Source organism: Apiotrichum porosum (assembly GCF_003942205.1).
Source record: "Apiotrichum porosum strain DSM 27194 chromosome Unknown scaffold_5, whole genome shotgun sequence".
Taxonomy (NCBI): domain Eukaryota; kingdom Fungi; phylum Basidiomycota; class Tremellomycetes; order Trichosporonales; family Trichosporonaceae; genus Apiotrichum; species Apiotrichum porosum.
In genome coordinates this window covers 156,565-180,875 of record NW_021167112.1, presented here as the reverse complement: position 1 = coordinate 180,875, position 24,311 = coordinate 156,565, and the positions used below count along the sequence as shown (strand labels likewise).

The following is a 24,311-nucleotide window of genomic DNA, read 5'->3' as shown; positions in this document are numbered from 1 at the left end:
CTACAGCTATGAATAATACACACTCTCCTGCACTACTTGGTGGGCGGATAGACCTTGTTACCGTCCCCAAAGTCGGCAAACCTCGGCGTGTCCTTTGGATAGACGGGGTCCTGGCGATCCCAGTGCTTCTCCCACCCAAAGTGCGTCGCCTTGTAGTCACGGTACGCGTCCTTGATCTCGTCTTCAGTGTTCATGACAAATGGGCCCTTGATCACCACGGGCTCGCCAATCTCGGTGGCCTGGAGCACGAGGATGCGAGACGTTGTGTCGGCCTTGATCTCCATTGGGTCAGTCGGCTTGGTGACCTCGAGTCCATACTCGCTCTCAACCGATGCTCCTCCAATAGTGACCTTTGCGTCGTCGCCATGGACATACAGGGTGCGCAGGGTCTTGGGATCGTTGGCGCCAGGGAGTGTCACGGTTGCTCCAGCCTCAAGCTCGACGAGCCAGATGGCCAGGTCTGAGCTGGACTCGCTAGCGTAGCTTGCACGGGGAGGGTTGGGGGGAGTCACGTCCTCATATTTGCCAGCAATGACTCGGATGGATGCGCCGCCCCGCTTGGCAATGGGCACGTTCTCGTTCCAGAGCATGCAGAACTGAGGTGGTGCAAACTTGCTCTTCTTTGGCAGGTTGAGCCAGAGCTGATACCTGGTGCGTGTCAGCTGCGTGAAGCTGCGACCCCACACTCACAGCTCCATGGTGTTGGGCTTGTCGTCGTGAATCAAAGGCAACATCTCCGAGTGCCGCACACCGGCTCCAGCAGTCACCCACTGCACGTCGCCGGCGCCATAGCGTGCGCCCGCGCCCGTCGAGTCTGCGTGGTCGACAATTCCAGATCGAAGAAGAGATACCGTCTCGAAGCCGCGGTGCGGGTGTGCTGGGAAGCCCGGGATAGGTCCAGTGGACATGTACATGTTCCACCCCGTGCCAGACTCGCCGGACATGTCCTGACCAATCTTGCGGCCCTTGAGCAGCTTGGGATCGGGGCCCATCCGGCCGTTGCCCTTTGGATACTTGTCGACGTGGTGGTTGGCATAGATGAACGGTCCGACTCCTTTCCACGGAGTGGAGAGCTTGACGACTGTTCCAAGGCGGTTGAGAGCCATGATGCCGAGAGTGACTGGGTCAAAGAGACGTCAAGAGGCCTCACGTCGCACCCAAATGTGTCGTTAGTCACCGGTCCAAGTGTCCGTGTCGTTGATGACGTAATATTGTATCCGTTGTTCAAATGCCTCCGCTCCCTCCTTCACACGGCCATGTCCGACGCGAGGCGCGGGGCCCTCGCGCCTCGAGGACCGACCTGGACTCCGGCAAACGACGCGGCCGGTGTGCATGACATGGGGCACAGAGGACACAATGGGTACATCATGACGACAATCTTGGTGTTGTACTCTTTCTCTCTCTCATCTTTCAACAACATCACCATGCCAGAGCAACAAGCAACAGACAGCCCCCGCGTCAGCACCATGGACGCCGCTCACCGAATGGACTGGGACATTCTCAACATTGGTTACCCACAATCCAGCCAGAAGATGATCCACCTCATCGACATGGACCTCCACATCTTTGGTCTGGAAGAGATCGCAGGCAGCACGCGTCCTATCGCCGTCATTGTAAGAGACTCTACTGTACTGCCCATAAAGCTCACACACGCAGATCCTGTCGCATGGCTGGGCAAACAAGGCCCGTGACATGTGGCCGATGGCTTCTGGGCTCATTGGAGAGGCGAACCGGCTGGACACGGTCGGTGGGCGAAAGAGGACGCGTGATGTGATTGTCGTGACGCTTGTGAGTATAAACGTTTGCACTCTTCTCCTTCTGACGGCTCCAGGACCAGCGCAACCACGGCGACAGGCGACGTGTCCGCACCAAAGTGTCGTTTGAGACCAACGCCTACCGTTTGTGAGTGTCAAAAGGCAGAGTGCGTCTCATATTGACCCCAGCGGCATCGACATGGCGATGGGTTTGAGTGAGTGTAGTTTGGAGAGTGTCTGCAACTAACAATCTAGCTGGCGCAAAGCAGGACCACCATTTCCTCATGGAGTTCCTTGAAGGGCATCTCTTCCCCTCTGGGGACCGCCAAGTAGTCGAATACATGGTCGCAGGGTTCAGCATGGGAGGACACGTCGCATGGCGACTGCTGCGCGAGGATGACCGTATCCGTATCGGTGTCCCCATCTGCTCCCTCCCCTCTGAGACGCTGGGTAGGAAGCTGCTCAACCGCGAGCTCCCGCCAAACTCACCACCGAGCCACGTTCCGCCCGTGGTGGAGAGATTCTTTAACACGCCAAGCCCCCCTGGCACATATGCGGGCAAGTGTATCCTCGCTATCCATGGCGGTCTTGATGCCGTCTTGCCATGGACGCTGGGAGACGACAGGTGGCTGGAGATTGCCCAAGAGGCAAAGGCTGCAGAGCGTTACGTCCAACCTGACGCGGGCCACATTGTGAGCCAAGAGATGGTGCGCCGTACAGCCGAGTGGCTTTGGCGCTACGGTCTCACAGAGGAAGCCTAGAGTACGAGATTTTGTAGAGTCCAGAAGTGCATTTTGATTACAAGTATGCCTTCTTTTTCTCCATCTTGCCCCAGAACCGTTTTGCCTGCTCCTCTGGGTTGAGAGGCAGCTTGCCGCTCTCCCCATGCTCGCTGATCTGGCGCCATATCCCGTGCTTATGAGGTCAGCGGCTTCTCGGCCCACATCACTCACCTTTATTGAATCCCACGCGCCGCTTGCCACCAACGGGGCCTTCTCCTCGCCCAACGCGACCGCACGGTCGATAACGGCCCGGCTGTCGACACTGTTGTCCACCACCTCGTCGATGATTCCCACATCGCGGGCTTCATAGGCCGTCCATCTCTTTCCCAGTGTGATGTCTCGATACAGGCGCTTGTCTACACGAGTTGACACAATGGCAGCCACCGCGTAGCTCAGCGGCATGCCGGCGAACACCTCGTTCATCGAGATCCAGGCCTTGCCGGTTCCCATGATACGAAAGTCGCAGCACATAGCCAGGAGGCAGCCACCCGCGAACGCTGAGAGGTCAGCCGAGGCTTCCATCATTGCACTGCACAAACCATGACCCTCGATTGCTGCGATTGTAACTAGTGGGAACGACAGCACGCGGTACAGTGGTGGATAGGCGGTATCTGATCTTATCAGCAAAATAGCGCCTACGCCACCACCCGTGTATTTGAATGGGACTCACCGGTAATGAACCCTGGGCCATGGACGATATCCGGCTCGTAGCCGTTGGAGAAGAACTTGGCCAGCGCACTAGCGATGACTATCGCACCGCCGCTCTTCTTGGATGGCTCTCTGCCTTTGTTGGCCAGTCGCCATTCTCCTTCGACCTGGTCCAGCCCCGCCGACAGTTCCGCCAGGACGCGGACCGTGAAGCGGTTGTCTGGTGGCGAGTTGAGGGTGAGCATCCATACGTCTGGACGTGGACGGGAAACTGCCAGCTTCTCGTACCGCATCACGGGGAGAACGAGTGAGTAAATGAGATTTTGTGAGAGATCATCACTGATCACTTCAATGTCGGCTACGGCAACGTCACGACGAGGCCAGATTCCCACACCAAAGGCACATTCCGCAACTGTCCCGCCCAACAACATTTTCGCGGCCAAAGGTGATTGTGTAATTGAGCAGTAGCCGAGAGTGAGACCGTGCGCGAGTGACAGAGGAACATCGAAGCTAGCGGCAAGTATAGTGAAGGGGGCACAGTACCCTCCTCCTGATCCAATGCATTGTGTTCGTTTCTACAGACAAAAGTCGGAACACCAAGGTTGTACATATTAAACTTGCTCTACTTCCTTGCCGTCTCGTCGTCCACCCAGTAGTCAAAGTTGACAAGGTGATAAGCGCCAATGAGGTCGTCGATAATGTCGTCATACACATACCGACGAGTGATACCCCATGGATTGTGCAGCTCGACGTACAAGATCCCGTCTTCCGACTTCCCCCAGGCAGTGACGGCGTAGGCGTGGGCGCCGACAAGCGTCTTGACATTCTCGCCAGTGCTCACGACAATGGGTGACCGATCGCAGTTTGAGATAATTCCCCACCAACGGGCTGGGTCTGTCTCCATGACTGCCTCCACTCCAGTGAGCATCTGGAGAGCGACATTGGGCCACCCGCCCTCAATGGTGCGATTCAGGTTCGGCGCTTGCAACATGGCAACCTCGATCGCACCAGGCCACCAGTACTCGCCGGCCAACGAAGCGTCACCGCCATTGAGCGTCTTAGAGTTGACATCCTCGTAGTTGACTGTGGTGAACCAATTGTGTCCCTGAGGACCAGTGAGCTCGACAACGCACTGTGACGCGTATCGGTTTTGCTGGCCGTAGAAGATGGCTTCCATCCACTTGGACGAGACACCAGCAATGGCTACCATGGTTGCGTCGATCCAGCAGTCTCCAATACTAGCTAGAGGCCTGTTAGCATCACCAGGGGACTACTTATAGCGCGTACAACTACTCACTCTGCTTGACATCTTGGGGCTGCGGCCCGTTCTCGCCCCAGATTGGAACAATCCCGGCCGATGCCTTCTCTGTTTCGTCACGGACAGCAATGTGCTCCCGGGAAGGCAGAGGTGTGGCGATGACTGAGGCTGGGAATGGTCAGTATCGAGGGGCAATGAACGTTCCCAGTGTCTGTGACTGACCCAGAAGGACAAGTGCTGCCGTGGCGCTGGAAAGGCGAACGAACATGGTGACGGTGTCGATGAATGCGAATGCTGAATGCCTGGGGGGAGAAGAGGGAGGGCATCTTATACCTGCTGGACATGGTTCTCGGGGTTGCACTTGCTGTGCAACAGTGCTGCCTGCCACAAAGTACCCACACTACGAGCCGTGCGAAATGTATAGCACCCGACTTTTGCGGTCACGCCTAATAGAGTCGTTGCCTTGGCAGGAACTCGTAATACAACCCTTGTTGCATAGCAATTTGGCACACATTTGCATCGCCGGGGCGGCGGAATGAGGCAAACACACAAACGGTGGTACCGCGGGCCGTTAGTTCTCGGAGCAAATGGCACAGGGGGGCGAGGCACACCATCAGTAATGCCTACCGACTGGCTCAGAGATCAGAGATTCACAGATCCAGAGATCCAGAGAGCCGACGGAATGGACTTCTATGATATGTTTCATGACGGGTAGCCCCAGTCTGCCAAGTCCGGGGCTTGCGTGGGTGTCCCATCGGGCTGGTACAACGGGTGGCCGACAACGAGGGGCTACCGCGTATGTATTCGTCCTCAACAGAAGGCGCCTTGTCATCTCAACCAAGACACTGGTACACTGGGCCACTTGGTATACGTTCAGCACCGTATTTCAGTCTGAGAGAGGTGTGTGTGTTTGGCAAACACAAAGAACAGCGGGGTCTGTCAGTTGAGATCATGCAGGTGAGACCAAAATGAAACGACCACAGGGCCACAGACGACGAAATGGGCGGTGCCTCGATCCATGCACAGCAAAATGGCGTCTGAAAGCCGGGACCGTTGGGATCTCCAACAGCCGCTCTCGAGCACAGGCTCTCGGCCATTGAGCTGCACAGGTCGGACGCTTGGCAGCCCGCGTGTCGTTCCTCAGACTGCATACCATGTGTGCCGTGCTCTCGTCATCAGTGATCAGTGAGGACTACATGTTATAGGTGGCGAACATGGGTCACGTGACTTGATGCACTTGATTACTTCATGGTTCTAAATTGAGCCGCGACTACTCGTATCCTTCAACGCTGTTAATGCCCACCTCGACATCGCGGACGATCCCCACTGCATCTGATCTTGACAATGCCCACCCGACCTCGTGCACCACTGACAGGTGCCACCTGCCCCCATTTGGAGACATCGTACACCGCGGACCCGCGGACACGGACACCAGAAGTAAACCATCGCAGATCTCCGACAGAGTAAAGCGGCCGTTGTGTCACTCTCGGCGTTCGGTTTGTTTGAGACGAGGTCACCACTGACACGATAACTACCCAAGCTTAAACCCCCATCACCGATGCCATCTTGCCGACTTGTAACCTCTCAATGGACAACACATCTGTCACCACCATGGCGCCATCAGCGAAGCAGCTGACCGTTGCTGAATGTACGTCCCTCAGCGGCCGGCCAGGCTAATTCCCAGGCGACAAGCTACTCTGCGAACCGGGCTCCGGCTCGTTTTTCGAGACGGAAACCATGGCCTTTGACGGCAACGTCATGCGAGTATGGAAAAACGTGAGCTGAGAGGCCCTTTTGCAAATGAGCTGACGTGAAAGGCGCCAAAGACCTTCCGCTCTTTCCTCGACGACGTGTTCCACAAGTCTGCTGCGCGCGAGTTCCTCTCATCGCCCGCTGCAGACGGCGAGGAAAACGACCGGGAACACATCACATACGGCGACACCTACAAGCGTGCAGTTGTTCTCGCAGCCTGGTTGCGCGAGCAAGGTGTGGGAGTCGGAACGCGAGTCGCTATTGGCGGACTTAACTCGATCGAGTGGGTCGTGTCGTTCATGGCCGTGCACCTCCTCGGTGGAGCTCCCATCTTGGTCAACTCCACTCTCCACGGCGACATGCAGCTCGGCTGCCTCGGCGACACTAAACCTGCCATCGTGTTGGTGGACGGTCGCCTTGCGCGTACCTTGGGTCCTCTGGGCGCCGAACTCATGGCGAGGGGAGTTGGGCAGGTGTATTGCTGGTCAGGTTTCGACCGTTTGCCACATGCATCCAAGGCTACCGTCAAGGTGAGCCAAAGTCTTCAGGGTTTGTTGCTGACCTGTGCCAGAAACTGGATCCCCACCCATCGCAACGGACTGTCCAGGAGGTACAGCAGGGCCTTGGGCTGGAACGTCTGAACCCCGAAAGCGTAGGCCTCATCTTGTTTACCTCTGGCACGACCAACAAGCCAAAGGCCGTCATGGTCACGCAGCGTGCAGCCCTCAGCCACCAGGTGTCCACCAAGCTTTGTAAGCGCACGTTCCATTTTTGACCACTGACACTTTCAGTGGCTGCTCGAGCCGCCCTTCGCCGGGGTGCCAGCCTTGAGACTGCCCTCGCTGGTGCCAAACCCAAGAGCGGGCCCCAAGAAGTCATGCTTGTCCCCGTTCCACTCTTCCATGTCACGGGATGCCTGAGTTGGCTGGTCCGGGCCATGTGCAACGGCTTCAAGATTGTTTTCATGCGCAAGTGGGACGTTCCGACTGCCGTCAAGGTCATGGAGGCGGAGGGAGTAACCATCATTGGCGGCGTTCCCGCCATCGTGACCGCCTTGCTCCAGTCACCGCTTCTCCCCAAGGACTACAAGATCAACTCGATATCGTATGGCGGTGCTCCACCCGCAAAGCGGCTTGCCGGGGACGTGCATCGGCGCTGGCCAGAGGCAGGCATGTGAGTTCAAACGCACCATAGACGTGTGGCTGACTCCTCAGAACTCACGGCTACGGCATGACCGAGACGAACGGTCTCCTGGCGGGTGTCGTAGGCCAAGACTACATCGACCGAGTACGTTGACAGGCCTGAGGGGGCCGTGCCCACACTAACTCACCAGCCCGACTCTATTGGCATGGCCTTTGCCATCGGTGATGTCCGCATTGTGGATCCTGAAACACGCCGGCCACTCGGGCCGAACGAACTCGGCATCATCGAGTACCGAGGCAGCAACAACATGGTATGCTACCTCGACAACCCAAAGGCGACCAAGGAGGCCCTCGACCCTGAGGGCTGGTACCACACGGGTGACATGGCCGTTATCGACAACGACGGCTGGATCTACATCAGGGACCGCTACAAAGACATTATCATCCGTGGCGGCGAAAACGTAAGCCACCGTCCATAAAATATGCTAGTTGCTGGTTGATGACTAACTGAGGGAACAGATTGCCTCTGCCGAGGTCGAGAATGCCCTCCACCTGGACGACCGTATCGCCCACGCAGCAGCTGTCCCTGTTCCGGACGATGTGCTCGGCGAGTTGGTGGGTGTTGCCGTTCAGCTTGCTCCTGGCGCGTCTGCGACTCCAAAGGACATTATCGCCCACGTGGAGCCTCGACTGCGTCGCGCCGCTGTGCCAGTCATTGTGGTAATCACCAAGTCTTTCCGTGGGTAATGAGAGAACAACACGTGTTCAGAGACTGACACTATTCTAGCTCGCAACGCAGCTGGCAAGATTGTGAAGAAGGACGTCAAGCAGATGGTCCAAGCAATGTGGGCCGCCCAGAAAGCGCCATACAGCGTACCCAAGGCTCGCCTGTAGAACACCTCAAGGTCGGCCCGGGCGCAGGGGGGCTTCGGTAGGGACCGAGAAATACCGGCACACATGTAGCCATCGCTTGTTATACCTGTATAAATGGAAACCTGAGATCGGTCAATGCTACTGATCAAGACGTCTGGTTCGCTGGAGATTATTGAGGAGGTCGGCGCATGCCGTGAATGTCCTAAATTGGTCGTGCTTCCGGCGCTCGGGTCGCCTTCTCCCTAGCTTCTCGCATGCTGTCGAAATGATACTTAAACAGATCCTGGGGTGGCCAAATGACAATGTCCCATGCAACTGTGAATATCGGCCGTTGGCGCACCTTGACCGACACTTGAAGGTGCTCTGTTAACGTCACGCCACGCGACGTTCGCTACCCGCCTCGCTTCGAGTTAATCCATGCCAGTCAGCGACCCGCATATTTATGGCTCCACCATGTGTGCCTTGCTGTGCACCCTTCCTTGCCATGCTTCGGCTCCGACAGTGAGTCGACTGACCGTAATGTATAAATACCAGCAGTGCGTCGCTCAGGATGTGTGTTACTAGCAAAGGACACCCAGTCTGCCATCCACCTGCAACGCTGTACCATCGCACCACTGATTGTCACCACCACACTTCCGCTTACCACTCTTGTACCCCTCTCCACTCGGCACTCTCACCGCTTCTCGTGCCGTGTCCAATCTCTCATGCGTACCCAACGCCCCCTGCCAAGGACCGAATAGTGCGCCAAGAGTCCCCTCGTCCATCACGCAGGATTCTCCGTGTCGTACCTGCTGGCACCTGTTTACCGAGTGCGCCATTGCTCTGTACCCACACGGCTGACGATGTGCTGCGCATGTGGCTCCCTCTCGACCCTTTGCAGTTGTCGATCTTCGACCTCGGCGCGAATCGAACGGACAACTTGGAGAATCAGCTCTTGTCCTTCGATGAACGAGGGTTGGTACGTCCTCCAGCCCAGTGCTGGAGTCTCATGCACACCACAGTGTATGATGCAGATGTGTGTTTGAGCAAGAGTCGGTGTCGTTGGCACACGTTTGGACAGCGGCTAGTATTCGACAAGCGATGAAAGGTGGGTAAACCTTGTCCGTTTAGTGAAACCCGGCGTCCCTGGCTGTTTCGTGGGGCCGCGACCTGCCGTTTTCAACCGCCCGTAGTCCCGCATCCCCGCAGTTGCTCGACACGCAGCCCAAGTTGCACATCGGCGCTGCACCGAACCGGCCGGCCGAGAAGAAGACCTGCCCAATTGTGCGAGCTCGCATGGGGTTGTGTCGCACATTGCTTTGGGCCTCTACCCAGCTCGGAGCATGCCCCGTCATCTCCGACCTTGCGCGTGCAGAGCGGCACGCAAGTATTACCCCAGCCGCAGTCATCCACGATGTGCAGCCACCTGTAATCGGCAAGTGTGAGTCGGGGATCGGTGACTTAGTGCGGTATGTGTGGCAGCTGATGAGTGAATTTAGTGGGCATGTGTCTGCGTGTCTCCCCACAGATCCACAGACTTCTCCAGCAACCGAAGCTCCAGTCGCTGCGCACCCGCCTCACATGATCACATGACCCTCCGGTCAATGTACCAATGGCAGCGTTGTTCGGGCCTTAATCGAAATGTCCGTAAGCCAAGAATATCACCATCGATGACCGCAACATTGCTTTCCGTGTTTTGATCTTGGCGTGGGGCACTGCGTAGCCGAGCTCCATGCTGATTGTGTCTGAGAACAAGCGAGGTGAGGTCGGCGACAGGCCGACTCGTCCGACAACATTGCTTGTTGTTGCTGAAAGACCGACGAATAGGCCACATGGCTCGGAGTGCACCGAGATCACGGAGGCTCGGTGTGGCGCTCCGAAACCCCCGGCCTGCCGCCGACTGCCCAAAGGCTGGAACGGTGGGCAGTTTTACATGCCAAGCCACTCGAATCAGGGAGTTTTGTCGACCTCGTGTCCATCCCGTCCATGTTCTCCACTAGCAGCTGAGCAAGGCACACTGCAACTCCGTCCCGTATTGACAGCGCTTTCTTCCTGTCGAGCTTCACCCCCACACGGCCCGGGCACCGAGGCGACGGCATAGCCGGCAGCTGGCCACTGGAGCTCGTGTGGTAGGCTTCTGGGTCCCCGCTCGGACACAGGAGCACCGGTGTCGCGGCGTCGAAGGGCGAGGGAGTTTGCGACTGCGCGTCAACTCAGCGCGGCTGGCTCCGCATTCGACCCCATACCCCAGAGGCACATGAGGGGGCAGCCCTCTTCCCTTATATAACGCCTAGTCTGCACGTCGATCTCACCCATCTACCCCGGCACAGTCAATCTACAACTGCTCACGACACTTCGCCCAACATGACTGTCCCCGAGATCGACGAGAAGTTCGACGAGAAGGCCCACGCCACTCACATCGAGTCGGCTGCTGGCCACGACGAGTGGAGCCACATCCGTAGCGATGCCATCATCGCTGAAGACAAGGAACGCGCGATGGGTGTGATCGAGGGCCTCAAGACCTACCCCGCAGCCGTCTTCTGGTCGTTCTGCATTTCCTGCTGTATCAGTGAGTCGTTTCTAGCTCTGCCCTTGCTGCGAACTGACTCCCCACAGTTATGGAGGGCTACGACACAGCAGTGCTCGGTAATGTCATTGGTCTCCCCCAGTTCCGCCAGAAGTTTGGAACCTTTATCGACGAGGAGAACGGATACCAGCTGTCGGCTGCTTGGCAGACCGCGATCGGCCAAGCACCCAACATTGGGTGTCTCTTGTGAGTGAACCGCTGCGCTACATCTCGACCGTCGCTAGTGCTTACACACCTTGCAGCGGTATTACTCTTGCCTCTTATTGCCAGGACCGCTGGGGTTACAAGCGCACCCTCCAGGCCGGTCTCGTCTTCCTTGTTGGTTGCATCTTCATCGTCTTCTTCGCACCTTCCATCGAGGTCCTCTTCGCCGGAGAGTTCCTTTGCGGTCTCCCGTGGGGTGCCTTCTCGTCCTCTGCCGTGTCCTACGCCTCAGACGTCACACCTGTCGCTCTCCGTGGCTATCTGACGACTTATGTCAACCTGTGTTGGATTATCGGTCAGATCCTCGCTGCCGGTATCCTTTACCGCGTCCTCGATATTGAGAGTGAGTGGGCCTACAAGATTGCCTTCGCCATCCAGTGGGTCTGGCCGATTCCTCTCTTTATCGCCATTACGCTTGCCCCGGAGTCGCCATGGTTCCTGGTTCGCAAAGGCCGCCTCGAGGACGCTAAGCGGGTTGTCCAGCGTCTTGCCCGGAAGGGTGACACCGTCGACCCTGCCCAGACTGTTGCCATGATGGTCCGCACCAACCAGCTGGAGATCGACAACAACACCCAGGGCTCGTTCGCCGACTGCTTCAAGCGCACCGACCGCCGCCGTACCGAGATTGCGTGCCTTGGCTGGCTCTGCCAGGTTCTTTGTGGAATGGTCTTTGCCGGTTCACCTGTCTACTTCCTCCAGCAGGCTGGCATGAGCACGAACAACACCTTCCAGGTCAACCTCGGCATTACCTTCATGGCCTTTGCCGGTACCTGTCTTTCGTGGATTGCCCTCACTTTCGGTGGTCGTCGTCCCTTCTTCATTGGCGGCATGATCGTCATGGGTGTCATCATCTACATTATCGGTGGCCTTGGATTTGCTGCAGACCACAACCAGAACATTCGTTGGGGCCAGGCTGCCCTCATTATGATCTTGTGAGTTTCTATCCATCCCACCATCACTCTGCCTCTAAACCTTCATTTCTCTTTACATGCCAGCTGACACGTTTTCTCTCAGCGTCTTTACATACGACTTCACCGTCGGTCCCTTGGCTTACTGCGTCGTTGGTGAGACATCTGCCACCCGTCTTCGCGCCAAGTCGGTCGGACTCGCGCGCATGACCTACAACCTCGGTACGTTGCCCTCTCCACTCTACGGTCGTTACCAAGCTGGATATGCCCTTTGTGTATCTACTTACAAATGACTTTCAATCCTTGCATGACGCTGACAGAACAGGAAACATCGTCTGCGGTATTCTTAACACCTACATGGTCAACCCCACCGCCTGGAACCTGAAGTCGCGCTCTGCGCTTCTCTGGGCCGGTACCAACACGGTTATGACCGTCTGGTGCTACTTCCGCCTCCCAGAAATGCGTGGCCGCACCTACCGCGAGCTCGACATTCTGTTTGAGCGCGAAGTTCCTGCGCGCGACTTCAAAAAGACTGTTGTCACCGACGAGGACGACGCCTAAACATGCAAATTAATTCGTGGTGCAGATACGGTTTAAGGCTGAGGTGTTCAAGTACTTGACATGTGAAAAGTGATCCTTTATATGAACGCTTTTGAACGAATGAGCATATCGCAGACCGTGGAACCTGGATTGTGATACCCCCGTCAACATGCATGCCGCGGAGATTGTGTGGAAGGTGGTGCGAGTGCCACACAGCGGTGGTGGATTACCCACGCGACACGTGACAATCTTACTCCCGCTGCCTCTCCCCTCATCACGTGACATTGATTCGGCGTCGAGCGTCATCGGCGTGACCATGCGCGCCCCTTGGCAACTTGGCCATGCATTCATCCTCCTTTCCATTGGCAGCCGATGGGCCGGGCCTCTGCATAGCTTTCTGGCCTCTTGCCTTCTCTTGGGGTCTGTGGATGATACGTTTTGCTTCTTTCCTATCAATTGTGCCTGCATTTGAACATGATATCTGACCGACCTGGCCAGCTACATTTGCTGTCATACCTTCGCGGCAGTTGCCTATGTTTCGAGGGAAGCGGACCAGATGGTAACGTCTTGGGGTAGTAGGTGCTTGGTATGTTTATGCGTTTGAAGGCCTTTTCCTAGGAGGGCGGAGACGGGTATCTACCGTGATGCGCAAAACAGTACCGACAATTGTGCCCTTGTTAAATAACCCACCTCCACAACATTAATATCACAAGCGTTCTTAAATGTCCTAGAGAAGCACAAACTACATCTCCCCTGCCTTTTTTATCCATAAAAACTACTACTAAGGAAGGATCACTCGCTGCAGAGCCCCCTGTTAGAGTCAGAGCTGTTGACAGGTTCATTTTTTTCATATTTATTGTCTTTTTTCCCTCCCTAGCGTGCATCAAATGACCGAGCTGTAGCCTCTACCAACAATGAGCACCATATTATATCTCAAACAGACAGGGATGTACCCCCTAGATCAACAACGGACCCGCCATCAGTATGTACCTTTGTGCCATCAACAGACCAAGGTGCTTGCGTTCACATTCCTTCCGTCAACAAAACACATTCGCGACCACCCCATTTCTCCAAGCACAAACATTGACGTAGTCGAAAAAAAAAACACTGCCGGCAACAAAGTCATACAGTGATGGTTCTCTTGCGCGACTGAATAATGCATTGATGGCTATCCTCAACTTGACACTTTTGTCAATCCTTACCAAACATAGCAGCCATGGTCGACCACCGCCGCAACAAGTCTTCGAGGTCGACGACCGATGACCAGGAAGAACGTACGTGCCCCACAGTAACACCACCGCTTACTCCAAGTCATTCCCTATGAGGATCTCGGCCCAGACCCCCTGGCACGTCTCGACATGAGGGGTGAGTGAATAGACAGTGTTCTTCTTTTCTGACACCCGTCCAGGAGTCAATGGCCCTTCTCAGAACCCCCCGTCCCGCCCTATGGGACAGGGACAATACGGCTCTTTCAAAGTACGCACGAGGGCCCCAAGGATGACTTTCCCCGACTCTTACACGGACACTGGTTCTACCAACACCGCAACCAAGGGCATCAACGGTGAAGACTGGGCGCGTACGCGCCGCTTCGACTCGAGTTTTAGGTGAGCGCTTTCCATAAAGCCATCCCCCCTCTGACCCCTATAGCTCTCGTCTCCGCAACCAGCAACCCCAGCCCCTCACTATTTCGACTGGCGCCGTAGGCTTTGTGCCACGCACTGCTGTGATCACTCATGGCATCCGCTCCACGTCGTCCCACAACTTGCCCCCTACTCCGTCCACGCTGAGCCCCTGGATTTCCGTTGGCAAGGAGAACAATATCCCGCATAGCCCAGCCACTATCAAGAAGAAGAGGGAGTGCTTCATCAAGTATGCTGCCGATCCCTTCGCGAAGCTGGACGACTTGACCCCCGGATTTGAACCGTAAGTCGCAGCCATTACCCCAGAGCTGACTACAGGTCGCGGTCTCCTCTCTGCATCGTCGAGGAGCCCCAGCCCCACTTTTCCGACAGCGAGGATGATGACAAGCCCAACCAGGACAACAAGGAGGACAACAAGGAAGACAACAAGGACAACAAGGAACACAACAAGGACGACAACAAGGACAACAAGCTTGCCAAGTGGTTCTCCTCCATTGGTCGCGGGCGTGGTCCCCGTCCCAGTCTCGCCGAGCAGCAGCAGACTGAACCCAAGTACAGGCGCCGCAAGCTCACGGGAATTCTCCGCGGCACTACGAAGGACAACATCACGGCACTTGGCACCACTGATGCCCCCCGCCCTCGTGCCAACACCACCCTTATTGAAGCTAGCCCCGCGGCCGTCATCATCAATGGACGTCCCAACACCATGCCAACCACCGAGCTTGAGCTCGCCTCCATGGCAGTTGGTCGCGCCATGTGATGCGAGATAAGGAAAGGAAACATGGACAGCGCACATGTTCAACCTTGGGCGCAGTGGAATACGTATGAGAAGGAAATATGACAGGCTGGAAAAGTTCAACCTTTTGGTCTATATGCCGTGAATGCAGTATTAAATTTCATCACCGTGTGACTGTGATGCGTCCGAGGTGCGGGTGCGAGTTTCAAGGCCAAACATGTAAACATGGAAACGAGAGCCTCCGTGATGACTGCCACACACAATTGGCAGCCTAAAAGCTCCGTCGTTTTTGGTTCCGTAAGTGCCGATTCTCACTCGTACCCCCCGATCCAGTGTTTGTACGCGTGTAGCAATCGCATTTCTACTCAAACATTGGATCAAAACAACAAAAGGGAGTAGTCCACACCGTGGCCCATTGTTTCTTTGATTGCCACCGGGTTGGATTTGATTCCGTCCCACAACATCCTTCCGGCTTTGATTTCAGACCAGCCAAACGACCATGGAGACGCATCTTTGACCCAAAGGGTATGTGACTCACCGACAGCGGGACCGCAAGAGCTTCCTGTGATGCTGCATCAAATCCGAAAGGCTGGTGAGTTTGTGCATGCAGCATTGGAGGTGATGGACTTTAGAGACTCTGTGGTGGCCGGCCGAAGGTCTCCAGCCACGCTCGGCATGAGTACTGGCTGCAACATGCGAGGGGAACCGACACTTCATACCTCTATTCCCACTCCTTAATTTAAGCGGGAAGCCATGCAAACACAACGCCGAGGTACGGCTGTGGTGTAATTTGGTGGTGCCATCGATCCACAACCACCACCGGCACCGACGAACTGAGGGAGGGCCACCGCTGGCGGAGACGGCGTAGCCAGTCGACGAGCGGACGCCACCATCACGTTCTCTTGACCACCCTGTTTCCGATTCTTCTCTGTAGCTAGGCGCCCGTCCGCGTGGCCTCGGAGGCATGTGCCCCACGAAAGGAATGCGAGGCGTCCAGACTCGGTCCTCCCTTGTCTCAGACCGGCGAGGCGCTCCGTTGCACCGAACGGGGCTCCATCTTGGAGCTCATTTGGGACCTGGTCATACAGATAGGAATTTTGTTGCTCTGATGGTGGTGCGTTATTTCGGTCAGACCGCGTCGCCGGTATCACGTGACGCAAATTGGCAGTCATGCCTGGTCCGTTGAGTATCAGCAGCGGGTTGCAGTGGCCTAGCCGTTGATTTGGAAGGTCCTTGGATCCGCCGGTTCGTTAGACCCTCGATTAGTCAATCACAGAGTAATGGGATCAGGTGCTGGCCATTGAATGCAAATGCATGAGGTACTCCGGAGTCAGAGTCGTCCCGTTTAACTCACGGCAGCACACGCTCGCCAGCAAACAGCTGCGCCACTGTCTCACGCTCACGAACAACATGTGCTTCGGTACCGTCGACCAGGAGCTCGGCTGCTCGAGGTCGAGTGTTGTAGTTGGACGCCATGGTAAAACCATACGCGCCGGCAGAGAAGACAGCCAGAGTGTCGCCTGGTGCGAGCAGCAGCTCACGGTCACGAGCGAGCCAATCACCACTCTCGCACACGGGACCAACAATGTCATAGGTGCGTGCAAGCACTCCGGGTTCTGGGTCGGGGTCACGCGAGATGACCGGCTCCACGCGATGGAAGGCCTGATACAACGCAGGTCGCGACAGGTCGTTCATGGCGGCGTCCACAATGGCAAAGTTCTTTTCCTCGCCGGGCTTGAGGTACTCGACTGTTGTCAAAAGGATGCCGGAATTACCCAGAAGCGATCGCCCAGGCTCAAACCAAACATCGCGGCGCTTGGTCGAGTGGTCGTCAATGTGGTCGAGGATGGTGCGCACAAAATCAGCCGTCTTGGGAGGGGGCGAGCCACCATCACCATAGTCGATTCCGAGGCCGCCACCGACATCGATGTGCTGGATCGGAGTACCGTCGCTCTCAATCTCGTCGACAAGCTCCAGCACCTTGTCGATAGCATCCAGGTAGGGCTCGGTCTCGGTGATCTGCGAGCCAATGTGACAGTCGATGCCGTGGACGACAAGGTTGGGCATCTTGGAAGCGGTAGCATAGGCCTTGCGGGCCTCTGAAAAGGCAACACCAAACTTGTTGCCCTTCAGCCCTGTCGAGATGTATGGGTGTGTCTTGGGGTTGACGTCGGGGTTGACACGTAGGGAGATTGGCGCACGGACACCCAACTCGCCAGCAACGGCGTTTAGCCGCTCCAGCTCTGGAAGAGACTCGACGTTGAAGCACTTGACCCCCGCCTGGAGGGCATAGCGCATCTCGGCTGCAGACTTGCCCACACCAGAGAAGACGGTGTCACTAGCCTGACCGCCAGCGGCGAGGACACGTGCGAGCTCGCCGGCAGAGACAATGTCGAACCCAGCGCCGAGCCGCGCAAAGACGCTGAGGACGCCAATGTTGCTGTTTGCCTTGACTGCAACGTGGACCTTGACCTTGGCATTTGGGTCAGAGTGACGTTTGGCGAGCGCTGTGCCCGCGGCATATGCTTCCCATGCCTCTGCGAGAGCCGCGCGGGAGTAGACGTAGAGCGGCGTGCCGTGTTGTTGAGCGAGCTGGCTAACAGACACACCTTCGACAAACAGTGTGCCCGCTTGACGGTGAAAGTGGGTCATGGCTATGGAGGTTGAGATTGTGTTGTTGGTGTAGATGGGGCCATTGTTGTTCACTGATGTGGATGTGCTGTCTGTCGTGAAAGTGTGCGAGAGAGTGCGGACGAATAGACGACCGCGATGGGAGAGTGGGCGATGGCAACAAAGTCGGAATAACGGCCGACCGGACTTGACCGAAAACGCTCCTGCGACGCCCATGACGCCATGTTGACCGGCCCAGAGCCAGCCCACCAGGAAACACCATCCCAATCCTCATTTTGCTCTTGCCTCATCCATCGCGACATGCCCACCGCAGACGACGTCCTCACGGCGGCAAAGCGGATCGGATTCACAGTCCCGCCACAGCACGTTGACGAGTACCGTGAGGAACTCGACAGCATCGATGAGGCGGTACGCAAGGTCCTCGCCTGCCCAGGTCCGTCGCCTCGTTAATGCTATACACATACCTTTGGACTGACACTATGCAGATTACAAACCAGTCGTAGATCGTTCCCGATGGCCACGGACCGAGATACATATGCCCACAGGCCATGAGAATCGTCTTCGAGGCTGGGCTTACCGCGCCAACGTTGGCGGCACTGGTGCAGACCAGGCGCTATCGGACAAGAGGGTCGTGCTTAAGGACACGATCTGCCTGGCTGACGTGCCTCTGCTCTTTGGGACGGATGCATTTGAGGGCTATGTGCGTGAGTGGAAGTAAGCCGGGGTGTTTTTCTGATCAATGCCAGCCGATGTAGATGCGACAGTCGTGACCCGCGTACTTGAGCACGGTGGTCGCATTCTTGGCAAGGCCATGTGTGAGAACTTTTCGTATGGCGGCCAGTCATCGTCAACACCGTACGGGCCTGTCGAGAACCCATATGCAGTGGGGTTTTCGGCTGGTGGAAGCAGTTCCGGGTGTGCCGCGCTGGTGGCATCTAACGCTGCCGATATGGCCATTGGCGGCGACCAAGGTGGTTCGATTCGTATTGTGAGTGGAAGATGGGTCTCCTCCTCCTGACCCCAAGCCCTCCGCGCACTGCGGTCTAGTCGGCCTCAAGCCAACTTTTGGACTAGTACCTTACACTGGTATCATGACATTCGACCCAGCAGTCGACAGTGCCGGACCCATGGCGTCCACTGCCTTCGACGCCGCGCGCTTACTCTATGCGATTGCAGGGTACGACGGCATCGACGACCGCCAACTCGGTGCTCCGAGGCCCAAGAATGTTGAAGACTATGGGGCCACAGTACTGGCTTCGCGCCAAGGCACTCCCAGCCTTAAAGGAATTCGGATTGGAGTCCTAAAAGAGGCATTCGAGGAAGAACGGCTTGCACCGCAGTATGCAGCCTCTGTTGAAAAGGCGATCAAGGATCTGGAGCGGCTTGGGGCCACTGTTACCCAGGTATCGGTTCCTTTGTGAGTAGGCCTAAAAGGGAAAGGACGTGGCTGACAACAAGTTTCAACATGGCACGAACAATTGAGTCGGTGTGCGTTGACTTTGCAGCCATGCCGACACGGGAAGGGATGCAAGTTGGCCGGCGCGGTCTGTACCTCAACGACTACTGGGACCAACTCTTGCCTTGGACCCAGGACAAGTTTGAAAAGGCAAAGTACTTTGTGACGGGATGTGCTCTCAATGGGTGAGTTTCGAGCAGGTAATCTGAGCCTGACTTCTAGCGCGTACGCATGGTCCCAGCACCCAACCGCCTATGGTCGCGCAATGAACCTTGCCCGCAAATTGCGTGATGATTTTGACGAGGTGTTGGAGGACTTGGACGCCATTGTGACCCCAACCGGCATCGAACCTGCGCGTCGCCACCTGTCCTTTAATGGTGGCCCAGCGGAATGGGATAGCATCAGTTGTACGTTTGTTGGCAACACCTTTGGACTGACCCACAGGTGGCGTGTTCACCAGCGCTTTCAACCTCACAGGTCACCCTGCGCTATCTGTTCCAGTGGGCCTTGTCTCACCAATGCCGGTCGACAATCATAATCCCGAGGATTCCCAGATACGCCTGCCAGTGGGCATGCAGCTGATAGGAAACTTTTGGAGTGAGGGGAAACTCCTATCTATTGCAGATACCTGGGAGCGGGGCTACGACTGGAAGACTCGCATGGAGACGTAAAGTGGGTCGGCTTGGCATTTTGTATAGAGCACGCCTTTGGACAGGCCAAGACCAGAACCCTAGGAAACTATGCCTTATCCTTTGTATATCCGTCCTCGATGCCACCCACGAAACCCACGAAACCCACTGTTAAAGCCAAAGCCGCTATTGCGTGGAGATGTACCAACGGCCATGCGCGACGGTGATGGCCGGGTCGGCCCGATGGCCGGCATACTGTCGCCGATGTCACTGACACTGTGTAGGCTGCCATTCGCTGGTTGATCGCTGTATCTGTACCTTACTTCACCACCGCCGCCAGTGCCCGCCCAACATTGCCAAGGCCTGCTCTTATATGTACCCCCTTAAGAAATGAAGCCTTCTGACACATTGTCTTGTCTCCCTCCCTCAAGCAACCGGGTATGACAAACTCACACGACGAGAAGCGATCCGATGACTCCTACAAGGGGGTCGAACCCGAAGTCGTCGTTACCGATGCCTACCCAACAGACGTCGAACGCCACCTCGAGGAAAAGGACCACCACCTTGCCATTACCAACGAAGGCGACCACGGGACAAAGCGTGCCCTCGTGAGTGCGGATAACGAACGTTTCTTTCCAGAAGCTTACTGCGGTTACAGCCAGGACGCATCACTTCCATGATTGCCATCGCCGGCACGATTGGAACTGGTCTTTTCCTGGGTTCAGGCTCCGCCATCGCACAAGGTGGTGCCGTGGGAACCTTCCTTGGTTATACGGTGCTCAGCACATTCATTGGCTTCATGATGTATTCTCTTGTAAGTCCTGCTATGGTCGTGGAATGTAAACAGGAACAAGCAACGAAAAATCCGCAAAAATGACTGTCGTTTTTTGGTTCTAACTAGTCACAGGGCGAGATGGTCTGTTTCAAGCCCAATATCGGAGGTGGGTGATTGTCTGAAGTTCCTGCGCTGATATCGCCCAAGGTTTTATCGAGATGGGAAACAACTACGTTTGTCCGTCATTCGGATTTTTAATGGGCTTCTCTTTCTGGTGAGCACAAAACCAGGACGTCCAGAAGAGAGAGAGAAATGGGGCGAAATCCCGCTCTGAACCTTTAGACGCATGTCCCCCTTCCCCTACCACTTCCAGGCCTGCTTCAACCTCTTTCTGCTCAGACGCTGACAAACCAAGTCTCAACGTCGGCCTCTCAGTCCCCTCGGAGCTTTCGGCTGTGGCAGTCCTGATCGGCTACTGGGACTCAAACACGAAACATGCGGCCGCCTACATCACCGCCTTCCTTTTCCTCACGTGGGGGTGCAATTTGCTTGGAGTGCGATGGTACGGTGAAGCCGAGTTTGTTTGTGGAATCATCAAGTGCCTCATGCTCGTTGGCCTCATGATCTTTGGCTTGATCGCGGACCTGGGAGGAGTCCCTGGTCACCGTGAATTTATCGGCGGGAAGATCTGGAGGGAGGCTCCGTTCAACCCTACCTTCCGCGGGGTCTCACCGGTGGCTCTTGCCCAGTTCCTTGGTTTCTTCTCGACTTTCGTCAAAGGTAAGCGTTGGCTATGAGTTGAAGGTGGAACAAATGGGCTAACGATCAGCCGCATTCGCATTTTCTGGAATTGAAGCGATTGGTCTCCTTGGCGGTGAAGCACACAACCCTCGCAAGACTCTACGCACTGCAATCCGCACCGTGTTCTATCGTATCACTGTGATCTACATTCTCGGCATTTTGATTCTCAGCCTCAACATTCGCTACGACGACCCAATGCTTCTTGCCGCCAATGACCTCGGCGGTGACACCGCCGCCTCGTCTCCATTCGTGGTTATCGCCAAGCGTTGCGGTGTTGACGCCCTTGCTCATGTGATCAACGCCGTTGTCGTCACCTCGGCATGGTCGGCTGGCAACGAAAGTCTCTATGGCATGGCTCGCGGCCTTATGGGCATGAGCCGTAACGGCTACGGCCTCAAGTGCTTCCTGTGGACCACCAAGCAGGGTGTGCCTTGGGTGGGCGTCTCAATCGGTTCGGCGTTTGGACTGCTTGCCTACATGTCTTGCTCCAGCGGCTCAAACCAGGCCTTTACGTGGCTCTCCGACCTCACGGGACTCATGAACCTCATCAACTGGGCCTGCATTTCGTTCTGTTTCATTCGCTTCAAGGGCGCCTGTGACGTCCAGGGTCTCGATCGCCGCAATTTCCCTCTTCGCGGCTGGTGCCAGCCGTACATGGCTTGGAGTTCGATGATCTGCTTCCTCATTATCACCTTGTTCAGCGGTTTCAAGGCGTTTGTCCCCGTTTGGGATTACCAGAGCTTTATCGCAAACTACATCTCGATCCCCGTCATTCTCCTCGCCTGGCTTGCCTGGTGGATCTACCGTCGCGACTCACTCATCCCGCTCGACCAGATCGACCTGAGCGGTGGGCCTGCCAGTGCCCTTATTGGCACCAAGTATGCCGAGCAGGCGATCGCCTAATGAGTTTGGGTTCAGTTTCCTCGTTATTTCGAGAGGCTGAGATGTTCTAGTTGTTCTCTAAGCAGTTGTTTTCCGTTGTCCAGATGCCTGAAATGAATCCATGCTCGACCTACAGTCATTCCAACACGGTTTCCTAAGGGGTCATGGAATTTATTATATCTCGCATTATAACGTTAACGCTAATAGAAACCTCCACTCAACTAGCCGTCAGGGTTCGGCAAATTCGGCTCGGCAAATTCGCCGGTGCCCTGAGGCGCGTTTTTACGCGTCGCGTTCTTCCGACATCTTCGTTCGTCGTCCTGTTCAAAAGAACAGGTCAAAAGACAACGCTCGCGTCCTCTACAGACACAAGAGATACACCGTAAGGGAGTCGAACCCCTGCCGCGTCGATGGCAACGACGCATGATACCGTTTCACCAACGGTGTTGTGATATTCTTCATTTTCAGGCAATGTTGCCGCGCGAGGCCCTTCAAAAAAAGTCTTGGCCTGAGCGTCTGAGGGCCTTGGCGGTGCTCGGAAGACCCTAGAAGTGTTCTGGGATACCTGCTGAAGGTATGCCTGCATTTTGACATCCCAGTTTCTTTCAGAGTTGCAAGCTGTGGGTCGTTGAAATGGGCGGTCGCATCTTTATCCTCCTCCTCCGTGAACCGGATCAAATATTTCATTATTCAAGCACTCTACGAGTCTAACCAAGAGAGAATGGACCCGTTACAACATCATTTGCAACGTTTTAGACGAGGAGCGCGACACCAGCAACGACGCCAGCGAGAGCGCCGAGGATGGGAGTGGCGGAGAACTGGGCCATCGCGCCGGACGTGGCGGCCGACGACGAGGCCTACGGACGCGTCAGTGGTTGGTCATTGACAACAACAGACGTCAACTTACAGCAGCAGCAGCCGAGCTGGTAGCAGATGAACCGCCAGTGCGCGATCCCGAGGCAGCGGCATCCGTGGACCTGGAATCAGCATACGAGTTGGTGCCAAGCTACTCACGAGCCGGAGGCGCTGTTGTGGCTGCCGTGCGAGGACGACGAGGTGGCCGTGGCGCCAGCGGAGCCCGAAGCGCTGGAGCTGGCGCCACTGACAACAGAGGTCGATTCCGCGGCACCAGTGCCCGAGGCGGAAGCGGAAGCAGAGTCGGTGGAGTTGGACGACTCGGTCGAGTTGTCAGACGACGACGTTCCGCACACACCCTGCAGCTGGGTGAGGACGGTGGTTCCATACTCCGCGGTGAAGTTGCCCGCGGCGACAGCGCAGTCGACGCAGCTCTCGACGTCCGCCCAAGCGGAGGTCTGGAAGCGTTAGCTATGCATGGCGCGAAGGAGATGACCGGGGGGGGGGGGATTCTGTAATCTGATAACGGCCGAATAGGGACATTCGGGCCCGAATCACACATTCCGCCACCTTTTGGCCTTTCGGCCGTCAACTGAGCCCCCCCTGAGATTTGGGGTGTCGGCATGTTGAGCAGAGATGAGACTACGGATTACAGAGCAACATGTGCGCGCAGACAGGACAGGAGTTCTACTCACCTCGCACATGGTGGTGCACGTCGCCATGTCGCCCGTGTGGCAGCCGGCGTAGGCGGTGTTGAGGGTGGTGCACTCGGTGCTGCACGCCTCGGGAAGGAGCGACGAGAGGCCCTGGCGAGCCTCAAGGGCAAGAGCACGAGTGAGGATGTTGTTACCGGCGGCAGGGCGGGCGGTGACGGCTACAAGAACGGTCAGTGGTGAAAAAGTGGTGGTACCCACCAACAGCCGAGACCAAAAGCGCGAGGATGGGAAGCATTTTGAGTGGGCGTGAAGGGAGGTAGTGTAAGTGGGATCTTTCCGAGTGGTTGCTTTGGGGGGAAAGCGATGTAAGCTTTGTTGCGACCGCCTCATATACTGCTCAGCCATGTGCCAAGAGCAGAACATTGTACCCTCTTCGGCTTAACACAGGCGCTTGCTTGGCGGATAAAGCACACATGGCATTCCGGTCCGGCCGACCGCAAGAGGGCAGACACAGAGAGGAGGTAGGTCAGAGAGAAGAGCCGCCCAAGAGAGTGCCTGTTAACCGAGTGTTGGTGGCTCTCTCTCTAATCAGATAACCAGCTCCGGCCGATGCCAAGCTAGGCCAAGCGCGGCACCCGTAGCCCACAAGCGCCGAGGCAGCTGCGGCGCAACCCCCAGTGTCCTCTGAGGTACTGTACAAGTAAGTGCCTTGAGTCGGGCTGCATGGTACAGTGTCCAGTTTCCGGGCCGCTGGAAAGGTCGTTGAGGATTGGTAGGGGCGTTGCCAAGAGCCGGCCCATGTTCCAGAATGATGTCCCAGGCG

The 24,311-nt window shown here is 56.4% G+C and overlaps 10 protein-coding genes and 1 non-coding gene across 11 annotated transcripts; 5 read left to right on the top strand and 6 right to left on the bottom strand.

The window, feature by feature from the left end:
• Positions 1–32: 32 nt before the first annotated feature.
• Positions 33–1,106, bottom strand: EHS24_007361 (uncharacterized protein; the record flags this gene model as incomplete). Its single annotated transcript, XM_028622732.1, has 2 exons — positions 33–648; positions 691–1,106. The coding sequence occupies 2 exons, from the start codon at positions 1,104–1,106 to the stop codon at positions 33–35; spliced, it is 1,032 nt and encodes a 343-aa protein (XP_028476625.1).
• A 150-nt stretch (positions 1,107–1,256) lies between these two features.
• On the top strand, positions 1,257–2,515 carry EHS24_007360 (uncharacterized protein; the record flags this gene model as incomplete). The annotated part of the gene is made up of 5 exons (XM_028622731.1): positions 1,257–1,613; positions 1,657–1,788; positions 1,832–1,902; positions 1,944–1,969; positions 2,010–2,515. 5 exons carry the CDS (start codon positions 1,257–1,259, stop codon positions 2,513–2,515), a joined length of 1,092 nt encoding a protein of 363 aa, XP_028476624.1.
• A 37-nt stretch (positions 2,516–2,552) lies between these two features.
• On the bottom strand, positions 2,553–3,477 carry EHS24_007359 (uncharacterized protein; the record flags this gene model as incomplete). Its single annotated transcript, XM_028622730.1, has 4 exons — positions 2,553–2,651; positions 2,708–3,033; positions 3,076–3,147; positions 3,207–3,477. 4 exons carry the CDS (start codon positions 3,475–3,477, stop codon positions 2,553–2,555), a joined length of 768 nt encoding a protein of 255 aa, XP_028476623.1.
• Positions 3,478–3,806: 329 nt separating this feature from the next.
• On the bottom strand, positions 3,807–4,710 carry EHS24_007358 (uncharacterized protein; the record flags this gene model as incomplete). Its single annotated transcript, XM_028622729.1, has 3 exons — positions 3,807–4,426; positions 4,482–4,610; positions 4,665–4,710. 3 exons carry the CDS (start codon positions 4,708–4,710, stop codon positions 3,807–3,809), a joined length of 795 nt encoding a protein of 264 aa, XP_028476622.1.
• Positions 4,711–6,053: 1,343 nt separating this feature from the next.
• EHS24_007357 (uncharacterized protein) lies at positions 6,054–8,230 on the top strand (the record flags this gene model as incomplete). The annotated part of the gene is made up of 9 exons (XM_028622728.1): positions 6,054–6,090; positions 6,127–6,218; positions 6,260–6,724; positions 6,766–6,946; positions 6,986–7,367; positions 7,409–7,481; positions 7,528–7,797; positions 7,856–8,075; positions 8,124–8,230. 9 exons carry the CDS (start codon positions 6,054–6,056, stop codon positions 8,228–8,230), a joined length of 1,827 nt encoding a protein of 608 aa, XP_028476621.1.
• Positions 8,231–10,552: 2,322 nt separating this feature from the next.
• Positions 10,553–12,448, top strand: EHS24_007356 (uncharacterized protein; the record flags this gene model as incomplete). The annotated part of the gene is made up of 5 exons (XM_028622727.1): positions 10,553–10,757; positions 10,805–10,961; positions 11,018–11,911; positions 11,994–12,109; positions 12,213–12,448. 5 exons carry the CDS (start codon positions 10,553–10,555, stop codon positions 12,446–12,448), a joined length of 1,608 nt encoding a protein of 535 aa, XP_028476620.1.
• A 1,195-nt stretch (positions 12,449–13,643) lies between these two features.
• On the top strand, positions 13,644–14,827 carry EHS24_007355 (uncharacterized protein; the record flags this gene model as incomplete). Its single annotated transcript, XM_028622726.1, has 5 exons — positions 13,644–13,701; positions 13,739–13,792; positions 13,836–14,031; positions 14,075–14,350; positions 14,386–14,827. The coding sequence occupies 5 exons, from the start codon at positions 13,644–13,646 to the stop codon at positions 14,825–14,827; spliced, it is 1,026 nt and encodes a 341-aa protein (XP_028476619.1).
• A 1,326-nt stretch (positions 14,828–16,153) lies between these two features.
• Positions 16,154–17,455, bottom strand: EHS24_007354 (uncharacterized protein; the record flags this gene model as incomplete). The annotated part of the gene is made up of 1 exon (XM_028622725.1): positions 16,154–17,455. The coding sequence occupies one exon, from the start codon at positions 17,453–17,455 to the stop codon at positions 16,154–16,156; it is 1,302 nt and encodes a 433-aa protein (XP_028476618.1).
• A 201-nt stretch (positions 17,456–17,656) lies between these two features.
• Positions 17,657–21,998, top strand: EHS24_007353 (uncharacterized protein; the record flags this gene model as incomplete). The annotated part of the gene is made up of 13 exons (XM_028622724.1): positions 17,657–17,867; positions 17,920–18,138; positions 18,181–18,422; positions 18,460–18,851; positions 18,893–19,075; positions 19,113–19,297; positions 19,335–19,390; positions 19,981–20,127; positions 20,178–20,333; positions 20,427–20,460; positions 20,502–20,568; positions 20,710–21,074; positions 21,124–21,998. 13 exons carry the CDS (start codon positions 17,657–17,659, stop codon positions 21,996–21,998), a joined length of 3,132 nt encoding a protein of 1,043 aa, XP_028476617.1.
• A 355-nt stretch (positions 21,999–22,353) lies between these two features.
• On the bottom strand, positions 22,354–22,424 carry EHS24_007352. Its single transcript has one exon. It is a non-coding gene; the product is annotated as a tRNA-Gly (tRNA).
• Positions 22,425–22,729: 305 nt separating this feature from the next.
• Positions 22,730–23,783, bottom strand: EHS24_007351 (uncharacterized protein; the record flags this gene model as incomplete). The annotated part of the gene is made up of 5 exons (XM_028622723.1): positions 22,730–22,834; positions 22,885–22,954; positions 22,992–23,290; positions 23,528–23,706; positions 23,747–23,783. The coding sequence occupies 5 exons, from the start codon at positions 23,781–23,783 to the stop codon at positions 22,730–22,732; spliced, it is 690 nt and encodes a 229-aa protein (XP_028476616.1).
• Positions 23,784–24,311: the final 528 nt, after the last annotated feature.